Source organism: Mobula hypostoma, chromosome 5, assembly GCF_963921235.1.
Source record: "Mobula hypostoma chromosome 5, sMobHyp1.1, whole genome shotgun sequence".
NCBI lineage: Eukaryota > Metazoa > Chordata > Chondrichthyes > Myliobatiformes > Myliobatidae > Mobula > Mobula hypostoma.
The window spans coordinates 190,480,927-190,496,306 of NC_086101.1; the positions used below are offsets into that span (position 1 = coordinate 190,480,927).

A 15,380-nucleotide genomic window follows, 5' to 3' on the forward strand; every position below is an offset into this window, starting at 1 on the left:
ATTAGTGAAACATGGTTACAGGAGGGGTGTGATTGGCAGCTAAATATTACTGGATTTAAGTGCTTCAGGTGTGATAGAATCGGAGGGACAAGAGGGGGAGGTGTTGCATTGCTTGTCAGAGAAAATATTACAGCGGTGCTCTGGCAGGATAGATTAGAGGGCTCGTCTAGAGAGGCTACTTGGGTGGAACTGAGGAATGAGAAAGGTGCAGTAACACTTATAGGGGTATATTATAGACCCCAAATGGGGAGCGAGAATTGAAGGAGGAAATTTGTAAGGAGATAGCAGATATCTGTAGTAAGCACAAGGTCGTGATTGTGGGAGATGTTAATTTTTCACACATAGACTGGGAAGCCCATATTGTAAAAGGGCTGGATGGTCTGGAGTTTGAAAAATGTGTGCAGGATAGTTTTTTGCTGCAATACATTGAGGTACCAAATAGAGAAGGGGAAGTGTTGGTTTTCCTGTTAGGGAATGAGATAGGTCAGGTCACGGAGGTATGTGTTGGGGAGCACTTCGGGTCCAGTGATCACAATGCCATTAGTTTCAATGTAATTATGGAGAAGGATAGATCTGGACCGAGGGTTGAGATTTTTGATCGGAGAAAGGCTAACTTTGAGATACAAAAGGATTCAGAAGGAGTGGATTGGGACAATTTGTTTTATGGGAAGAATGTAACAGAGAAATGGAGGTCATTTAAAGGTGAAATTTTGAGGGTACAAAATCATTATGTTCCTGTTCGGTTGAAAAGAAAGGTTAAAAGTTTGAGAGAGCCATGGTTTTCAAGGGATATTGGAAACTTGGTTCAGAAAAAGAGAGATATCTACAATAAATATAGGCAGCATGGAGTAAATGAGGTGCTCGAGGAACATAAAGAATGTAAAATGAATCTTAAGAAAGGAATCAGAAAAGCTAAAAGAAGATATGAGGTTGCTTTGGCAAGTAAGGTGAAAATAAATCCCAAGGGTTTCTACAGTTACATTAATAGCGAAAGGACAGCGAGGGATAAAATTGGTCCTGTAGAGAATCAGAGTGGATGGCTATGTGTGGAGTCAAAAGAGAAAGAGGAGATTCTGAACAATTTCTTTTCTTCGGTATTCACTAAGGAGAAGGATATTGAATTGTGTAAGATAAAGGAAACAGGTAGAGAAGTTATGGAAATTATGATGATTAAAGAACAGGAAGTACTGACACTTTTAAGGAATATAAAAGTGGATAAGTCTCCGGGTCCTGACAGGATATTCCCTAGGACCTTGAGGGAAGTTAGTGTAGAAATAGCAGGGGCTCTGACAGACATATTTCAAATGTCATTAGAAACAGGGATGGTGCCGGAGGATTGGCGTATTGCTCATGTTGTTCCATTGTTTTAAAAGGGTTCTAAGAGTAAACCTAGCAATTATCGGCCTGTGAGTTTGATGTCAGTGGTGGGTAAATTGATGGAAAGTATTCTTAGAGATGGTATATATCATTATCTGGATAGACAGGGTCTGATTGGGAACAGTCAACATGGATTTGTGCGTGGAAGGTCATGTTTGACAAATCTTATTGAATTTTTTGAAGAGGTTACTAGGAAAGTTGATGAGGGTAAAGCGGTGGATGTTGTCTATATGGACTTCAGTAAGGCCTTTGACAAGGTTCCACACGGAAGGTTAGTTAGGAAGTTTCAAACGTTAGGCATTAATATTGAAGTAGTAAAATGGATTCAGCGGTGGTTGGACGGGAGACACCAGAGAGTAGTGGTGGAAACTGTTTGTCAGATTGGAGGCCAGTGACTAGTGGTGTGCCTTAGGGATCTGTACTGGGTCCAATGTTGTTTATCATATACATTAATGATCTGGATGATGGGGTGGTAAATTGGAGTAGTAAGTATGCAGATGATATTAAGATAGGTGGAGTTGTGGATAATGAAGTAGGCTTTCAAAGCTTGCAGAGAGATTTAGGACAGTTAGAAGAGTGGGCTGAAAGATGGCAGATGGAGTCTAATGCTGATAAATGTGAGGTGCTACATTTTGGTAGGACTAATCAAAATAGGACATACATGGTAAATGGTAAGGCACTGAAGAATGCAGTAGAACAGAGGGAGCTAGGAATAATGGTGCATAGTTCCCTGAAGATGGAATCTCATGTGGATAGGGTGGTGAAGAAAGCTTTTGGTATGCTGGCCTTTATAAATCAGAGCATTGAGTATAGGAGTTGGGATGTAATGTTGAAATTGTACAAGGCATTGGTAAGGCCAAATTTGGAGTATTGTGTACAGTTATGGTCAGCAAATTATAGGAAAGATGTCAACCAAATCAAGAGAGTACAGAGAAGATTTACTAGATTTACTAGATTTACCTGGGTTTCATCACCTAAGTTACAGAGAAAAAACAAGTTGGGTCTCTGTTCTTTGGAAAGTAGAATGTTGAGTGGGGACTTGATAGAGGTAGTTAAAATTATGAGGGGGACAGATAAAGTTGACGTGGATAGGCTTTTTCCATTGAGAGTGAGGGAGATTCAAACAAGAGGACATGAGTTGAGAGTTAAAGGGCAAAAGTTTAGGGGTAACATGAGGGGGAACTTCTTTACTCAGAGAGTGGTGGCTGTGTGGAACGAGCTTCCAGCAGAAGTGGTTGAGGCAGGTTTGATGTTGTCGTTTAAAGTTAAATTGGATAGCTATATGGACAGGATAGGAATAAAGGGTTATGGGCTGAGTGCAGGTCGGTGGAACTAGGTGAGAGTAAGAGTTCAGCACGGACTAGAAGGGCTGAGATGGCCTGTTTCCGTGCTGTAATTGTTATATGGTTATATATGGTTATTTAAATGTAGGCAGTATTCAGAATAAAGTGGACGAACTCGTGGTGCAATTACAGATTGGTCAGTATGACGTTGTGGGCATTACTGAGTCATGGCTGAAAGAAGGACAGGCAGGAGGGCATAGGCTCTGTTGGTAAGAGATGGAATTACATCTTTAGAAAGAGGTTACATAGGGTCAGAGAATGTCGAATCTTGTTGGTGCAAGGGTGAAAAAAGATTATGGGAATCATATATAGGTCTCCAAATAGTAGCCAAAATGTGGGGTTGAGATTGCAAACGGAGCTGGAAAAGGTAATAAGGGTAATGTCACAATTATAATGGGGGACTTCAATATGCAAGGGGATTGGGAAAATCAGGTTGGTGTCAGACCGCGAGAGGGGGAATCTGTCTACGAAATGGCTTTTTTTACTACAGCTTGTGCTTGAGCCTACTCAGGGAAGGCTATCTGAGACTGGGTGTTGTGTGATAACCCGAATTTTACTAGGGAGTTTAAGGTAAAGAAATACTTGGGAGGCAATGATCATAATATGATTGAATTCATACTGCAGTTTGAGAGGGGAAAGCTAAGGCAGACGGAGTAAAGGGAATAACAGAGGCACAGAGAGGAGCTTGCCCAGGTGGAATGGAGGGGAATACTGGCAGGGATGACAGCAGGGATAAGAAGTTTTCTAGTAATAGTTCACAAAATGCAGGATAGGTATGTCCCACAGAGGAAGAAGTTCTCAAATGGCAGTGCTAGGCAACAGTGGCTGACAAGGGAAGTTAAGGACTGCATAAAAGCCAAGGAAAGGACATATAATCTAGCAAAAGTGAGTGGGAAGTTGGATGATTGGAAAGTTTTTAAAATTCAACAAAAGGCAACTAAAAAATGCCTAAAGGGAAAAGATGAAATATGAGGGGAAACTAGCCAATAATATAAAGCAGGATACCAAAAGTTTTTTCAGTTATATAGAGAGTAAAAGGGAGGTGAGAGTTGATATTGGACTGGAAAATGATGCTGCTGAGGTAGTAATGGGGATAAAGAAATGGCAGATGAATTTAAATTGTACTTTGCATCAGTCTTCACTGTGGAAGACACTAGCAGTGTACCAGAGGTCTGTGAGTGTCAGGGAGCAGGAGTGAGTGCCATTGCTATTACAAAGGAGAAAGTGCAAGGCAAACTGAAAAGTCTTAAGGTGGATAAGTCACCTGGACCAGATGGACTACACCCCAGAGTCCTGAGAGAGGTTGCTGAAGAGATAACAGATGCGTTGGTCATGATCTTTCAACAATCACTTGATTCTGGCATGGTTCCAGAGGACTGGAAGATTGCAAATCTCTCTCCGCTCTTTAAGAAGGGAGGAAGGCAAAAGAAAGGAAATTATAGGCCAGTTAGCCTAACCTCAGTGGTTGGGAACGTGTTAGAGTCCATTATTAAGGATGAGGTTTCAAGGTACTTCGAGACTAATAATAAAATAAGTCAAAGTCAGCATGGTTTCTGTAAAGCGAAATCTTGCCTGACAAATCTTTTAGAGTTCTTTGAGGAAGTAACAAGCAGGGTGGACAAAGGAGAGGCAGTCGATGTCATTTACTTGGACTTTCAGAAGGCATTTAATAAGGTGCCACACATGAGACTACTTAACGAGATGAAATCCTATAGCATTACAGGAAAGATATTGACATGGATAGAGGAATGGCTGACAGGCAGAAACAGCCAGTGGGAATAAAAAGGGCCTTTTCTGCTTGGCTGCCAATGACTAGTGATGTTCCTCAGGGGACAGTTTTGGGACTGCTACTTGCCACATTGTTTGTCAGTGATTTAGATGACGAAATTGATGGCTTTGTTGCAAAGTTTGCAGATGATACAGAAGTAGGCGGAGGGGGTAGGAAGTGCTGAGGAAGCCATGCATTTGCAGAAGGACCTGGACAAATTGGAAGAATGGGCAAAAAAGTGGTAGATGGAGCAAATGTGTGGACTATTATCTAAATGGGGAGAAAATTCAGAGGTGCAAAAGGACTTAGGAGTCCTCATGCAAGACTCCCAGCAGGTTGAGCCTGTGGTAAAGAAGGCAAATGCAATGTGGCATTTATTTCAGGGGTAACAGAATATAAAAGCAAGGAGATATTGCTGAGGCTTTATATGACACCGGTCAGGCCACACTTTGTCAACAGATTTGGGGCCCATATCTCAAAAAGGATGTGCTGTCATTGGAGAGAGTCCAGAGGATGCTCATGAGGATGATCCTGGGAATGAAGGGGCTAACATATGTGGAGCATTTGACAGCTTTGGGCCTGTTCGCACTGGAACTTAGAAGAATGCAGAAGGATCTCATTGAAACCTAATGAATGTTGGAAGTGCTAGATAAGGTTGATATGAAGAGGACATCTCCTCTGGTGGGGGAGTCTAAGATTAGAGCAGACAACCTCAGAATACAGGGATGTACATTTAGAATGGTGATGAGGAGTAAGTTCTTTAGATAGAGAGTGGTGAAACTGTGGAATTTGTTGCCACATGCGCTGTGGAGGCCAAGTCATTGGGTATATTTAAGGCAGGTGTTGATACATTCTTAATTAGAACTAGAGGGTACTGGCTCGAAATTGTTGGGCAATCCTTTAGAACCGAAGTAAGGAGGAATTTTCTAGCCAGAGAGCAGTGAATCTGGGGAATGCTCTGTCACGGACTGCTGTAGAGGCGAAGACTGTAGGTACATTCAAGGCAAAAATTGATAGTTTCCTGATTTGTCGGGGCATCAAAGGTTATGGCAAGAAGTCATATGTAAGGGGTTGAGTGGGATCTGGGATCAGCCATGATGGAATGATGGAGCAGACTAGATGGGCTGAATGGCCTGATTTGGCTCCTATGTCTTATGGTCTAAAAGATGAGCAGTCAGAGTAAGGGGGGGGTGGGGTGGGAAGAGAGAAAGACATAGGGTGATAGGTGAAACAGGTGAAGTCAAGAGCTGGGAAGTAAATTGGTGCAAGAGATATGGGGCTGGAAAAGGGGGAATCTGATAGGAGAGGACAGAAGGCCATGGAAGAAAGAAAAGGGGGGAGGAGCACCAGAGGGAGGTGATGGGCAGGTAATGAGATAAGGTGAGAGAGGGAAATGGGAATGCAGAATGGTGATGGTGGGGGGTGGGGAAGGCTTTACAGAAAGTTCAAGAAATCGATGTTTGGGCCATCAGATTGGTGGCCACCCAGACAGACTATAATGTGTTGTTTCTCTAACGTGTGTGGCCTCATCATGACCATAAAGGGGACCATGGACTGATGTGTCAGAATGGGAATGGGAAATGGAATTAAAATGGCTGGCCACTTGGAAATTCTGCGTTTTCTGGCGGGTGGAGCATAGGTGCCCGGTGAAGCGGTCTCCCACTCTGTATCAAGTCGCACTGAAATACAGGAGACCACGCCAGGAGCAGCAGATACAGTAGATGGCCCCAACACACCACAACTGTCCAGGTAGACCCATTGTTTTTGCTTGTTCCTTCCCCCCTGAGCTCATATCTGCATGCCCCAACTCAGTCCCCTCCTACCTACATCCATGGCACTTCACATGCTCTTGATCTTTTCAATGATTTCAAGTTCCCTGGCCCCCATCATCTTATTTTTACTATGGATGTCCAGTCCTCATACATCCCCATTCCCCACCAGGAAGGCCTCAAAGCTTCTCCATTTCTTTCTGGACACCAGACCCAACCAGTTCTGCTTCACCTCTCTCCTCCATTTGTCGGAACTTGTCCTGACTCTTAATAATTTCTCCTTCAGCTACACCTCCTTCGAACAAGAAGTGTAACCATGGGCACTCACATGGGTCCCAGCTATGCCCGCACCCATGCCAAGCTTGTCAACTTTATTAACTTTGCCTCCAACTTCCACCCTACCCTCAAATTTACCCGGTCCATTTCCGACACCTCCCTTCCCTTTCTTGATCTCTCTGTCTCTATCTCTGGAGACAGCTTAGCTACTGATGTCTATTATAAATCCACTGACTCCCACAGCTACCTGGACTATACCTCTTCCCAACCTGTTACTTGTAAAAATGCCATCCCTGTCTCTAATTCCTCCATATCTGCCATATCTGCTCTCAGGATGAGGCTTTTCATTCCAGAACTAAGGGGATGTCCACCTTTTTCAAAGAAAGGAGCTTCTCTTTCTCCACCATCAATGCTGCCCTCAACTGCATCTCTTCCATTTTGTGCACATCTGCCCTCATCCCATCCTCCCACCATGCCACAAGCGATAGGGTTCCTCTTGTCCTCACCTACCACCCCATCTGTCACCGCGTCCAGCACATAATTCTCTATAACGTCCATCATCTCCAGCAAGATCCCTCCACCAAGCACATCTTTCTCTCCCCCTACTTTCTGCTGGATTTGCTTCCAGTGCAACCCCCTCCCCATTGATCTCCCTCCTGGCACTTTTCCCTGCAAGCAGAACAGGTGCTACACCTGCCCTTACACCTCCTCCCTCACCACCATTCAGTCCTTCCAGGTGAGGTAACATTTCACCTGCGAGTCTGTTGGTACCATCGACTGTATCCGGTGCTGCTGGTGTGGCCCGGGAGACCCGACGCAGATTGGGAGACTGCTTTGTTGAGAGCCTGTGTTCGGTCTGCCAGAAAAAGTGGATCTCCCAGTGGCTACCCATTTTAATTCCAATTCCCATTCCCATTCCGACATAGACAGTCTGCTGTTGTGATGAGGCCATACCCAGGTTAGAGGAGCAATATCTTATATTCTGTCTGGGTAGCCTCCAACCTGATGGCATAAGTAAACATCAATTTCTCAAACTTGCCCCCTACACCATTCCCAGTTCCCTCTCTCACCTATTTCCTTACCTGCCTATTACCTCCCTTTGGTGCTCCTCCCCCTTTTTTCTTCCATGGCCTTCTGTCCTCTCCTAGCACACTCGACCTTCTCCAGCCCTGTACCTCTTTCACCAATTTACTTCCCAGCTCTTTACTTCACCCCTCCTGGTTTCACCCGTCACCTTGTGGTTCTTTCTCCCCTCCCCCCAATTTCTTAATCTGACCCCTCATCCTTTCTTCCTGGCCCGAAACATTGACTGTACCCTTTTTCCGGAGATGCTGCCTGGCCTGCTGAGTTCCTCCAGCATTTTGTGTGCCTTGATTGAACATGGAACAGTGTTGTGTCAACCTTTTAACCCATTCCCAGATCGTTCTAAACCTTTCCTCCCACATAGCCCTCCATTTTTTCTATCATCCATGTGCCTATCTAAGAGTCTCTTAAATGTCCCTAACTCATCTGCCTCTACCTCGATCCATGGCACCCACACTCTGTGTAAAAAAAATTACCTCTGACATCCGCCCCCCCCATACCTTCCCCCAATCACCTTAAAATTACGTCGCCTTTTACAAGCCTGGATTGGTTGCTGTGATAATAATGGAAACAGGCTGCTTGGTGGAGTTTAAGAAGCTTTTAGATAGACCAATGAATAAGAAGGGGATGGAGGGATACGGGGTGGCCATTTAGTAAATAACCAGAGATTCTGCAGATGCTGGAAATCCTGAGCAACACACACACAACACTGGAGGAACTCAGCAGGTCAGGCAGTATCAATGGAGAAGAATAATCAGTTGACTTTTGGACCTAAACCTTTCATCATGGCTCCTAATATAAATTGGCAGCGGGATCAGCACAACATAGTGAGATGAATGGCCTGTCAGTGTGGTGCTGCTTTCTGCCCTGTGTTTTAGCAGAGACACAGAGTGGTTTAGAATTCTACAACGCTGAACTCACGGTTCTAATTTGAAACAATTTTTGATCCCACCCCTGTTGCCCCGAGGATATGTATTTTATCACCGTCTCTCGCCTCAAAGGCAAGAAAAATACGGTCACCACATAACACACATCGTGGGCATGAAAGGGTAACCTTTATGCCAGTTCTGTGTGGTGTGTGGCCTTCACGGGTCCTTTAAGTTCTATGTGGAAAGATACGACGGGAATTAAAACGGAGTTGGGGAGCGGGGAGAGAGAGGGGGAGGGAGAGAGGTTTGGAGGGAGAGAGAGAGAGCGAGATCTTACTTCCTGGTATCCATGTTTAATCTAGTTACCGACCATGAGCCTGAGAGAGAGAGCGGGGAAAGGAACCTACCTGAGATGAGCACCGCGGCCAGGAGTATTAAGAAGACCAGGAGGGGAGGGAAGGTCATCCTCACACCGCGGACTCGGGCGCGCTGTCTCGGAGACTCGGCGACTAGGCAGGGCGGCAAACTGCGTCGCTCTCTTCCCCTCTCTGATGTCGCAAAAACCGAAAGTGAAGCTGCTGTCAGCTTCCTGTGTCTTTTGTGAAGTCCCCCGTTTAACTCCCGGTGAAGGGCGAAAGACTGGTCAAGTGCCCCACCTCCACGCGGGACTGATCCGACCGGCTCCGTCGCTGAACTGCGTGATCAACCGGGACTCTAGGCTCACCGGCACTGCCCGAGAGCGAGACTCTTCCGGCCTCTCCAACTCGCCCCGCTTCCTCAAAATAAAAAGCAACTGTGGCCGGCTGGACGCGCGGCGGCTCCGGAGATTTTTCTATCTCCAGGGCGTTCAGGAATTCTGAAGTGCAAAACCAAAGGGTAACCTAATCTAACTCCTCCAAAGATAGAATGTGCGATACAGTCTTCCTCCTCGGAAATTCCAAGGGTAATTTTTCTTAAGCTGTTTAAAACAGGAAGCAGGTCAGGTAACGTGTACAACATTACCTCATTAATTTCAAGCCATTCTGTTTGCCACGAGGAACGAGGGGAGAAACCTTCAGGGGAAAAAACATTGCATTCAGAAGAAAGTGGATCTCAGAGTATGAGGCTTTCTATACAATCGCAGAGGTCACTGGGTCTGAAGGTGAAGGGAAAATCCAGATTGATAGTAGGGAACCCAGAGTAGATGGTCAGGAACCTTTAGGAATCTCCAATCCAGTAATCCCTTCAACAGAATTCAGCACGGATATAGACCCTTCGGCCCAACGACCACCTTCTGGTCCCAATTTATAAACACAAGAGATTGGGCAGATGCTGCAACTCCAGAGTGAGGAGCTCAAAATGCTGGAGGAGCTCAACAAGATGGGCAGCATCTATGGAGGGGGAATAAACAGTCGATGTTTTGGGCCGGGGAAAAGTCCTTAGTACGCTGTAAACGTTCTCTGGTCCTAATTTCCTGCGTTCGTCCCATATCCAGGCGCTTCCCGTTCCATGTACCTAACCAAATGCTTCTTAAATGATACTATTTTACCCCCTCAACCTCTTCCTCTTAAAGCTGAAACTCAAAAAGTTACCCCTCGGGCCCCTTTCAAATGTTACCTCTCTAACAATGAACCCCGCCATCTAGTCTTGGAATATTTTACGCTGGGGGGGAAAAAAACTATTACTGTCCATCTTAACTAACCGGAAACAATAGGTGTACAAAGTTCATAGTAAATTTATTATCGGAGTGCATATGTCATTATTACACCCCTGAGATTCATTTTTTGTGGAGTGGGAGGTGTTTCTCACTCGGCAGATGTTGCCTGAACTGCCAGCTGTTTGCAGCATTTACAGAGGCGAGATAAAACCCAACACAATCTCTTTGACTTCCCACCATCAGACAGGAGGTACCGTAGCATTAGGGCAGGGGCTGTTAGTATGGGAAACAGCTCCTTCCCCCCAAGGCCGTGAGACTACTGAACCGCCTGCCACCACCCACGTCTCATCACGTGTGAAGCGCCAGTAACGTCATACTGTGTACATTTTAACTTGTATCTTATATGCACCTTAAGATTTGTTGTTATTTATAGTAATGTTGCTTTATGTGTTTTGTGTGCGAGTTATACGTTGTGTCCATAGGTTCGGAGGAACGTTGTTTCGTTTGGCAGCGTTCATTTGTACAGTTGAAAGAACTTGAAGACAAGATTGCTCTCGACAGCACATGTGAAAGCTTTCAATGGCAGCAGTGACTGCGGCGTACAAGCCTCTGTCTCATAACTCGAGGGAACCAGGTCGGGAACTGTTTGCGCGTCCAGCGGTTAATTTATTTGCTGATGACACTCCCCGTTAGAAGGAACTCCTAATCTTGATGTACCAGTTTTCTGATTATTTTTGTTTGGCGTCCCGAGTTTAGCAAACACTGCACGGGGCACGCGACGGGGCGCGCCTGAATGGGGAAACCCCAATGAGGGGAACCCCACTCATCAGCGACCCCAGCCTGGTGGTGTGAAATCCCCGCCACTGCCCTCTCCCAGCTCCCCCGAGCCCTGGCGGTATTTTGTTTTGTGTCAAAACCAATCTCGGCGATAACATTTTCCTCCCACGTACGTTCAGCCCGCCGTCTAACATTCAAATTTGGGTAAGTCCAGACAATTCGTAGGCGGGAATAGGTTTCTACAGAATTCAAATCACTTCAGAATCAATCAAATTTCTCTCACAATATAGAAAACCAACAGGAAACTGTCAGGTCGGCAGAAAAGGTCATTGGCTGCAGTTTACCGTCACTGCAGGACTTGTGTATGCCCAGGATAAAGAAACAGGCAGGAAAAATCATTGCAAACAAACTGCTTTTTCCAAACGCTCCCTATTGGAAAATACTGTAGGGCTATTAAAACAAAAACTTATTGTCATTTTAAAAGCTTCTCCCTCAGACAGTTAATCTGATCGACCATTCAACTTCTATCCTGTGAACACCTTAAACCACCTTTTATAGTGTTGTCTACATTGTAAGCACAGTACCTACTGGTATTTACGAAAACAAATATTCCATACCTGTAGTTTAATGTCTAACTTTATTTTATATAAATCTTTATTTTTTTTTATAATTATTGAACGTTGTCTTTGGTTGCATGTCGGGCCCTGATCAACACAGCCCGTCGGGACCATACCCAGCCGTCGCTGACTGATAGGAGCAATGCCCGCGGGAGCTATGCAGCAGCAAGTGGGAGACACGCTGCAGTGAGCACAGAAGCCTAGGCCCCGGAGGAGCTGCCATAGCTGCCAACCTTGGTGGTAGTAGCAAATGTTCTAACCGGAACACTGAAGGCAGAAACAATTGTATCTGTTTGATGAGATTTGGTATAAGACCATAAGAATTAGGCCATTTTGGCTCATTGCTTCTTCTCCGCTATTTTATCAAGGCTGATCCAATTTTCCTCTCAACCCCAGTCTCCTGCCTTCTCCCAATATGTCTTCATGCCCAGAACAATTAAGGATCTATCAACCTCTGCCTTAAATATACATAAATACTTGGCCTTCACTACAACCTGTGACAAAGAATTCCACAGATTCACCACTCTCTAGTTAAAGAAATGCCTTCTCATCTCCATAAAATGTCTCTCTATTCTGGGGCTGTGTCCGCTGGTCTTAGACTCTCCCAACATAAGAAACATTCTCTCTACATCCACTCTATCAAGGCCTTACACCATCAGATAGGCTTCAATGAGGTCACTCCTCATTCTTCTGAATTCTAGTGAATACAGGCTCAGAGCCATCAAACACTCTTAATGTGACAAGCCATTCAATCCTGGAATCATTTTCGTGAACCTCCTTTGAACCCTCTCCAGTGTCAGCAAATCCTTTCTCAGATAAGGGGCCCAAACCTGCTCATAATACTCCGTGAGGTCTCACCAGGGCTTTATAAAGTTTCAACATTACATCCTTGCTTTTATATTCTAGTCCTCTTGAAATGAATGCTAACATTGCATTTGCCTTCCTCACCACAGACTCAACCTGCAAATTAACCTTTAGGGAATCCTACACAAGGACTCCCAAGAACCTTTGCATCTCAGTTTTTTTTTGTATTTTCTCTCCACTTTGAAAATAGTCAACCCTTTCATTTCTTCTACCAAAGTGCATGACCATACACTTACCAACACTGTATTCCATCTGCCATTTCTTTGCCCATTTTCTTAATCTAAGTCCTTCTGTAGTTTCTACTTCCTCATGACTACCTGCCCCTCCACCGACCTCCATATCATCGCAAGCTTTGCAATAAAGCCATCAATTTCACCATGCAAATCACTGATATAAAACGTAGAAAGAATCAGTCCCAACACAGACTCCTGTAGAACACCACTAGTCACCAGCAGCCAGTCAGAAAAGGTTCCCTTCATTCCCACTCTTTACCTCCTGCCAATCAGCCACTGCTTTATCTACTCTAGAAACTTTCCTGTAATACCATGGGCTCATAGCTTATTAAGCAGCCTCATGTCCGGCACCTTGTCAAAGGCCTTCTGAATATCCAAGTACACAACATGAAGCGATTCTCCTTTGTCTATCCTGCCTGTTATTTCATCAAAGAATTCCAATAGATTTGTTAGGCAAGATTTTCCTTTAGGGAAACCATGCTGACTACGGCCTATTTTATCATGTGCCTCCAAGTACCCCGAGACCTCATCGTCAAAAATCGATTCCAACATCTTCCCAACCACTGAGTTAAGACCAACTGGTCTATAGTTTCCTTTCTTCTGCCTCTCTCTCTTCTTGAAGAGTGGAGTGCCATTCGCAATTTTCCAGTCTTCCGGGACCATTCCAGAATCTAGTGATTCTTGAAAGATCATTACTAATGCCTCCATGATCTCTTTAGCCACCTTTTTCAGAATTCTGGGGTGTACTCCATCTGGTGCAGGTAACTTATCTACCTTCAGACTCTTCAGTTTCCCAAGAACGTTGTATCTAGTTTTGGTAATTTCACACACTTCATATCCCTTGGCACCTGGAACTTCCACCAGACTGCTAGTGTCTTCCACTCTGAAGACAGATGCAAAATACTTCTCAGTTCATCCGCCATTTCCTCATTCCCCATTACTACCTCTGCGGGACAGCTTCTTCCACCAGGCCATCAGACTGTTTAACTCATGCTGACACAACTGTATTTCTGTGTTATATTGATTATCCTGTTGTACATACTATTTATTATAATTTACTATAAATTGCACATTGCATATTTAGATGGAGATGTAACGTAAAGATTTTTACTCCTCGTGTATATGAAGGTAATAAAGTCAATTCAATGCAATTCATCAAAAGGTGATGCCTGAAAAAGGTGGCATCCATCATTGGGGACCCAAACACCCAGGACATGCATCCTTCTTATTGTTACCATCAGAGGGGAGGTACAGAAGCCTGAAGACACACACCCAGTGATTCAGGAACAGCTTCTTCCCATCCACCATTCGATTTTTGAATGGTCCATGAACCAATCCATACCATCCACTATTTTGCTCTTTTTACACTACCTATTTATTTTTAAAAATTATACAGTATTTCTTATTGTAACTTAGTAACTTGCTATGCATTGTATTATACTGCTGCTCAGTCATTAAACTTTCTCATTCCACATAGACACCACTCTTCGCATAAAAGGGTTGCCCCTCAAACCCCTAGCATAGTGGTTAGCATAACGCTTTACAGTACGAGCGACCTAAGTTCAATACCCTCCACTGTCTGTAAGGTGCTTGCACTGTTCATCATCCCCGTGACTGCATGGATTTCCTTCGGGTGCTCAGGTTTCAACCCACAGTTTAAAGACGTACTGGTTGGTAGGTTAATTGGTTATTGTAAACTGTCCCATGATTAGTCTAGGATTATATCGGGGGTTGCGGCCAGCGTGGCTTAAGGGGCCAGATAGGGCCTACTCCAGCTGTATCTCAATAAATAAATAAAAATAAATCTTTCCCCTCTCACCTTAAACCTATGCCCTTTATTTCTTTTAATTCTCCAGAGTGCAGCTTGAACCAATAGTCGAGAGGAAAGAGAAGGTTAGTGGCTCCTTCCCATGTAGCTCTCCCAGAGCACCCATTTCTGCTCATGTGACCCTGACCTCAGCAAGCATCACTAGATCCACTGTTAGTCCCACAGAAACCACTTTCTTGCTGGGTGTTAACGTGCCCCCGGAAAGCACTGACATCACAAGTACCAACCAGGATCTCTGGTCCACCTGGATTACACAGAACAGTACAGCACAGGAGAAGGCCATTTGGCTCATGGTATCACTGCTGAGCACAATGCCAAATTAAACTAAATCTCTTCTGTCTGCACATGACCTATATTCCCCCCCCCCGCCCCCCGCCACCCCGTGTGTCTTGTCCAAAGCCTCTTAACACTATAAAACATAAAAGTCGTATTAGGCCATTTGGCCCATCGAGTCCACTCTGTTATTCCATCATGGCTGATTTATTAGATCTCTCAAACCCTGCCTTCTGCCTTCTCCCCGTAACCTTTGATGTCCGGACTAATCAAAAACCTATCAATCTCCGCTTTAAATATACTCGATAGTTTGGCCTCTGCCTTAAGCACCTCTATCTACTTTGACTCCTGACAGCCTGTTCTAAACACCCACCACTCTCTGTGTAACAAAAACCCGCCTCTCACTATGTCCTCCAGTCCTTCCCATCTGCTCTGTATCTGACTACAGGAAACAACAGAGAGTTGTGGTCACAGTTCAGCACCCACAAGAACCAGCCTCCTCTTTATGGACTCGGTCTGTACTTCTTGCTGCCTCAGTAAAGCAGCCAGCATAATCAAAGGTCCCACCCGCCCCAGACATTCTCTCTTCTCTCTTCTCCCCTCTCCCATCGGGCAGAAGGGACAAAAGTCTGAAAGCACGTCCCACCAGCTTCACGTACAGTTTCTA

At 44.8% G+C, this 15,380-nt stretch overlaps 1 protein-coding gene across 1 annotated transcript in view; it reads right to left on the bottom strand.

Annotated features, from left to right (window-relative positions):
• LOC134347242 (uncharacterized) overlaps nucleotides 1-9,321 on the bottom strand; it is a 45,975-nt gene extending 36,654 nt beyond the window's left edge. The window contains exon 1 of the mRNA XM_063049586.1: nucleotides 8,893-9,321. Coding sequence (XP_062905656.1) covers nucleotides 8,893-8,950 — 58 coding nt within the window. The 5' untranslated portion in view covers nucleotides 8,951-9,321. The remainder of the gene's footprint in view (nucleotides 1-8,892) is intronic.
• Nucleotides 9,322-15,380: the final 6,059 nt, after the last annotated feature.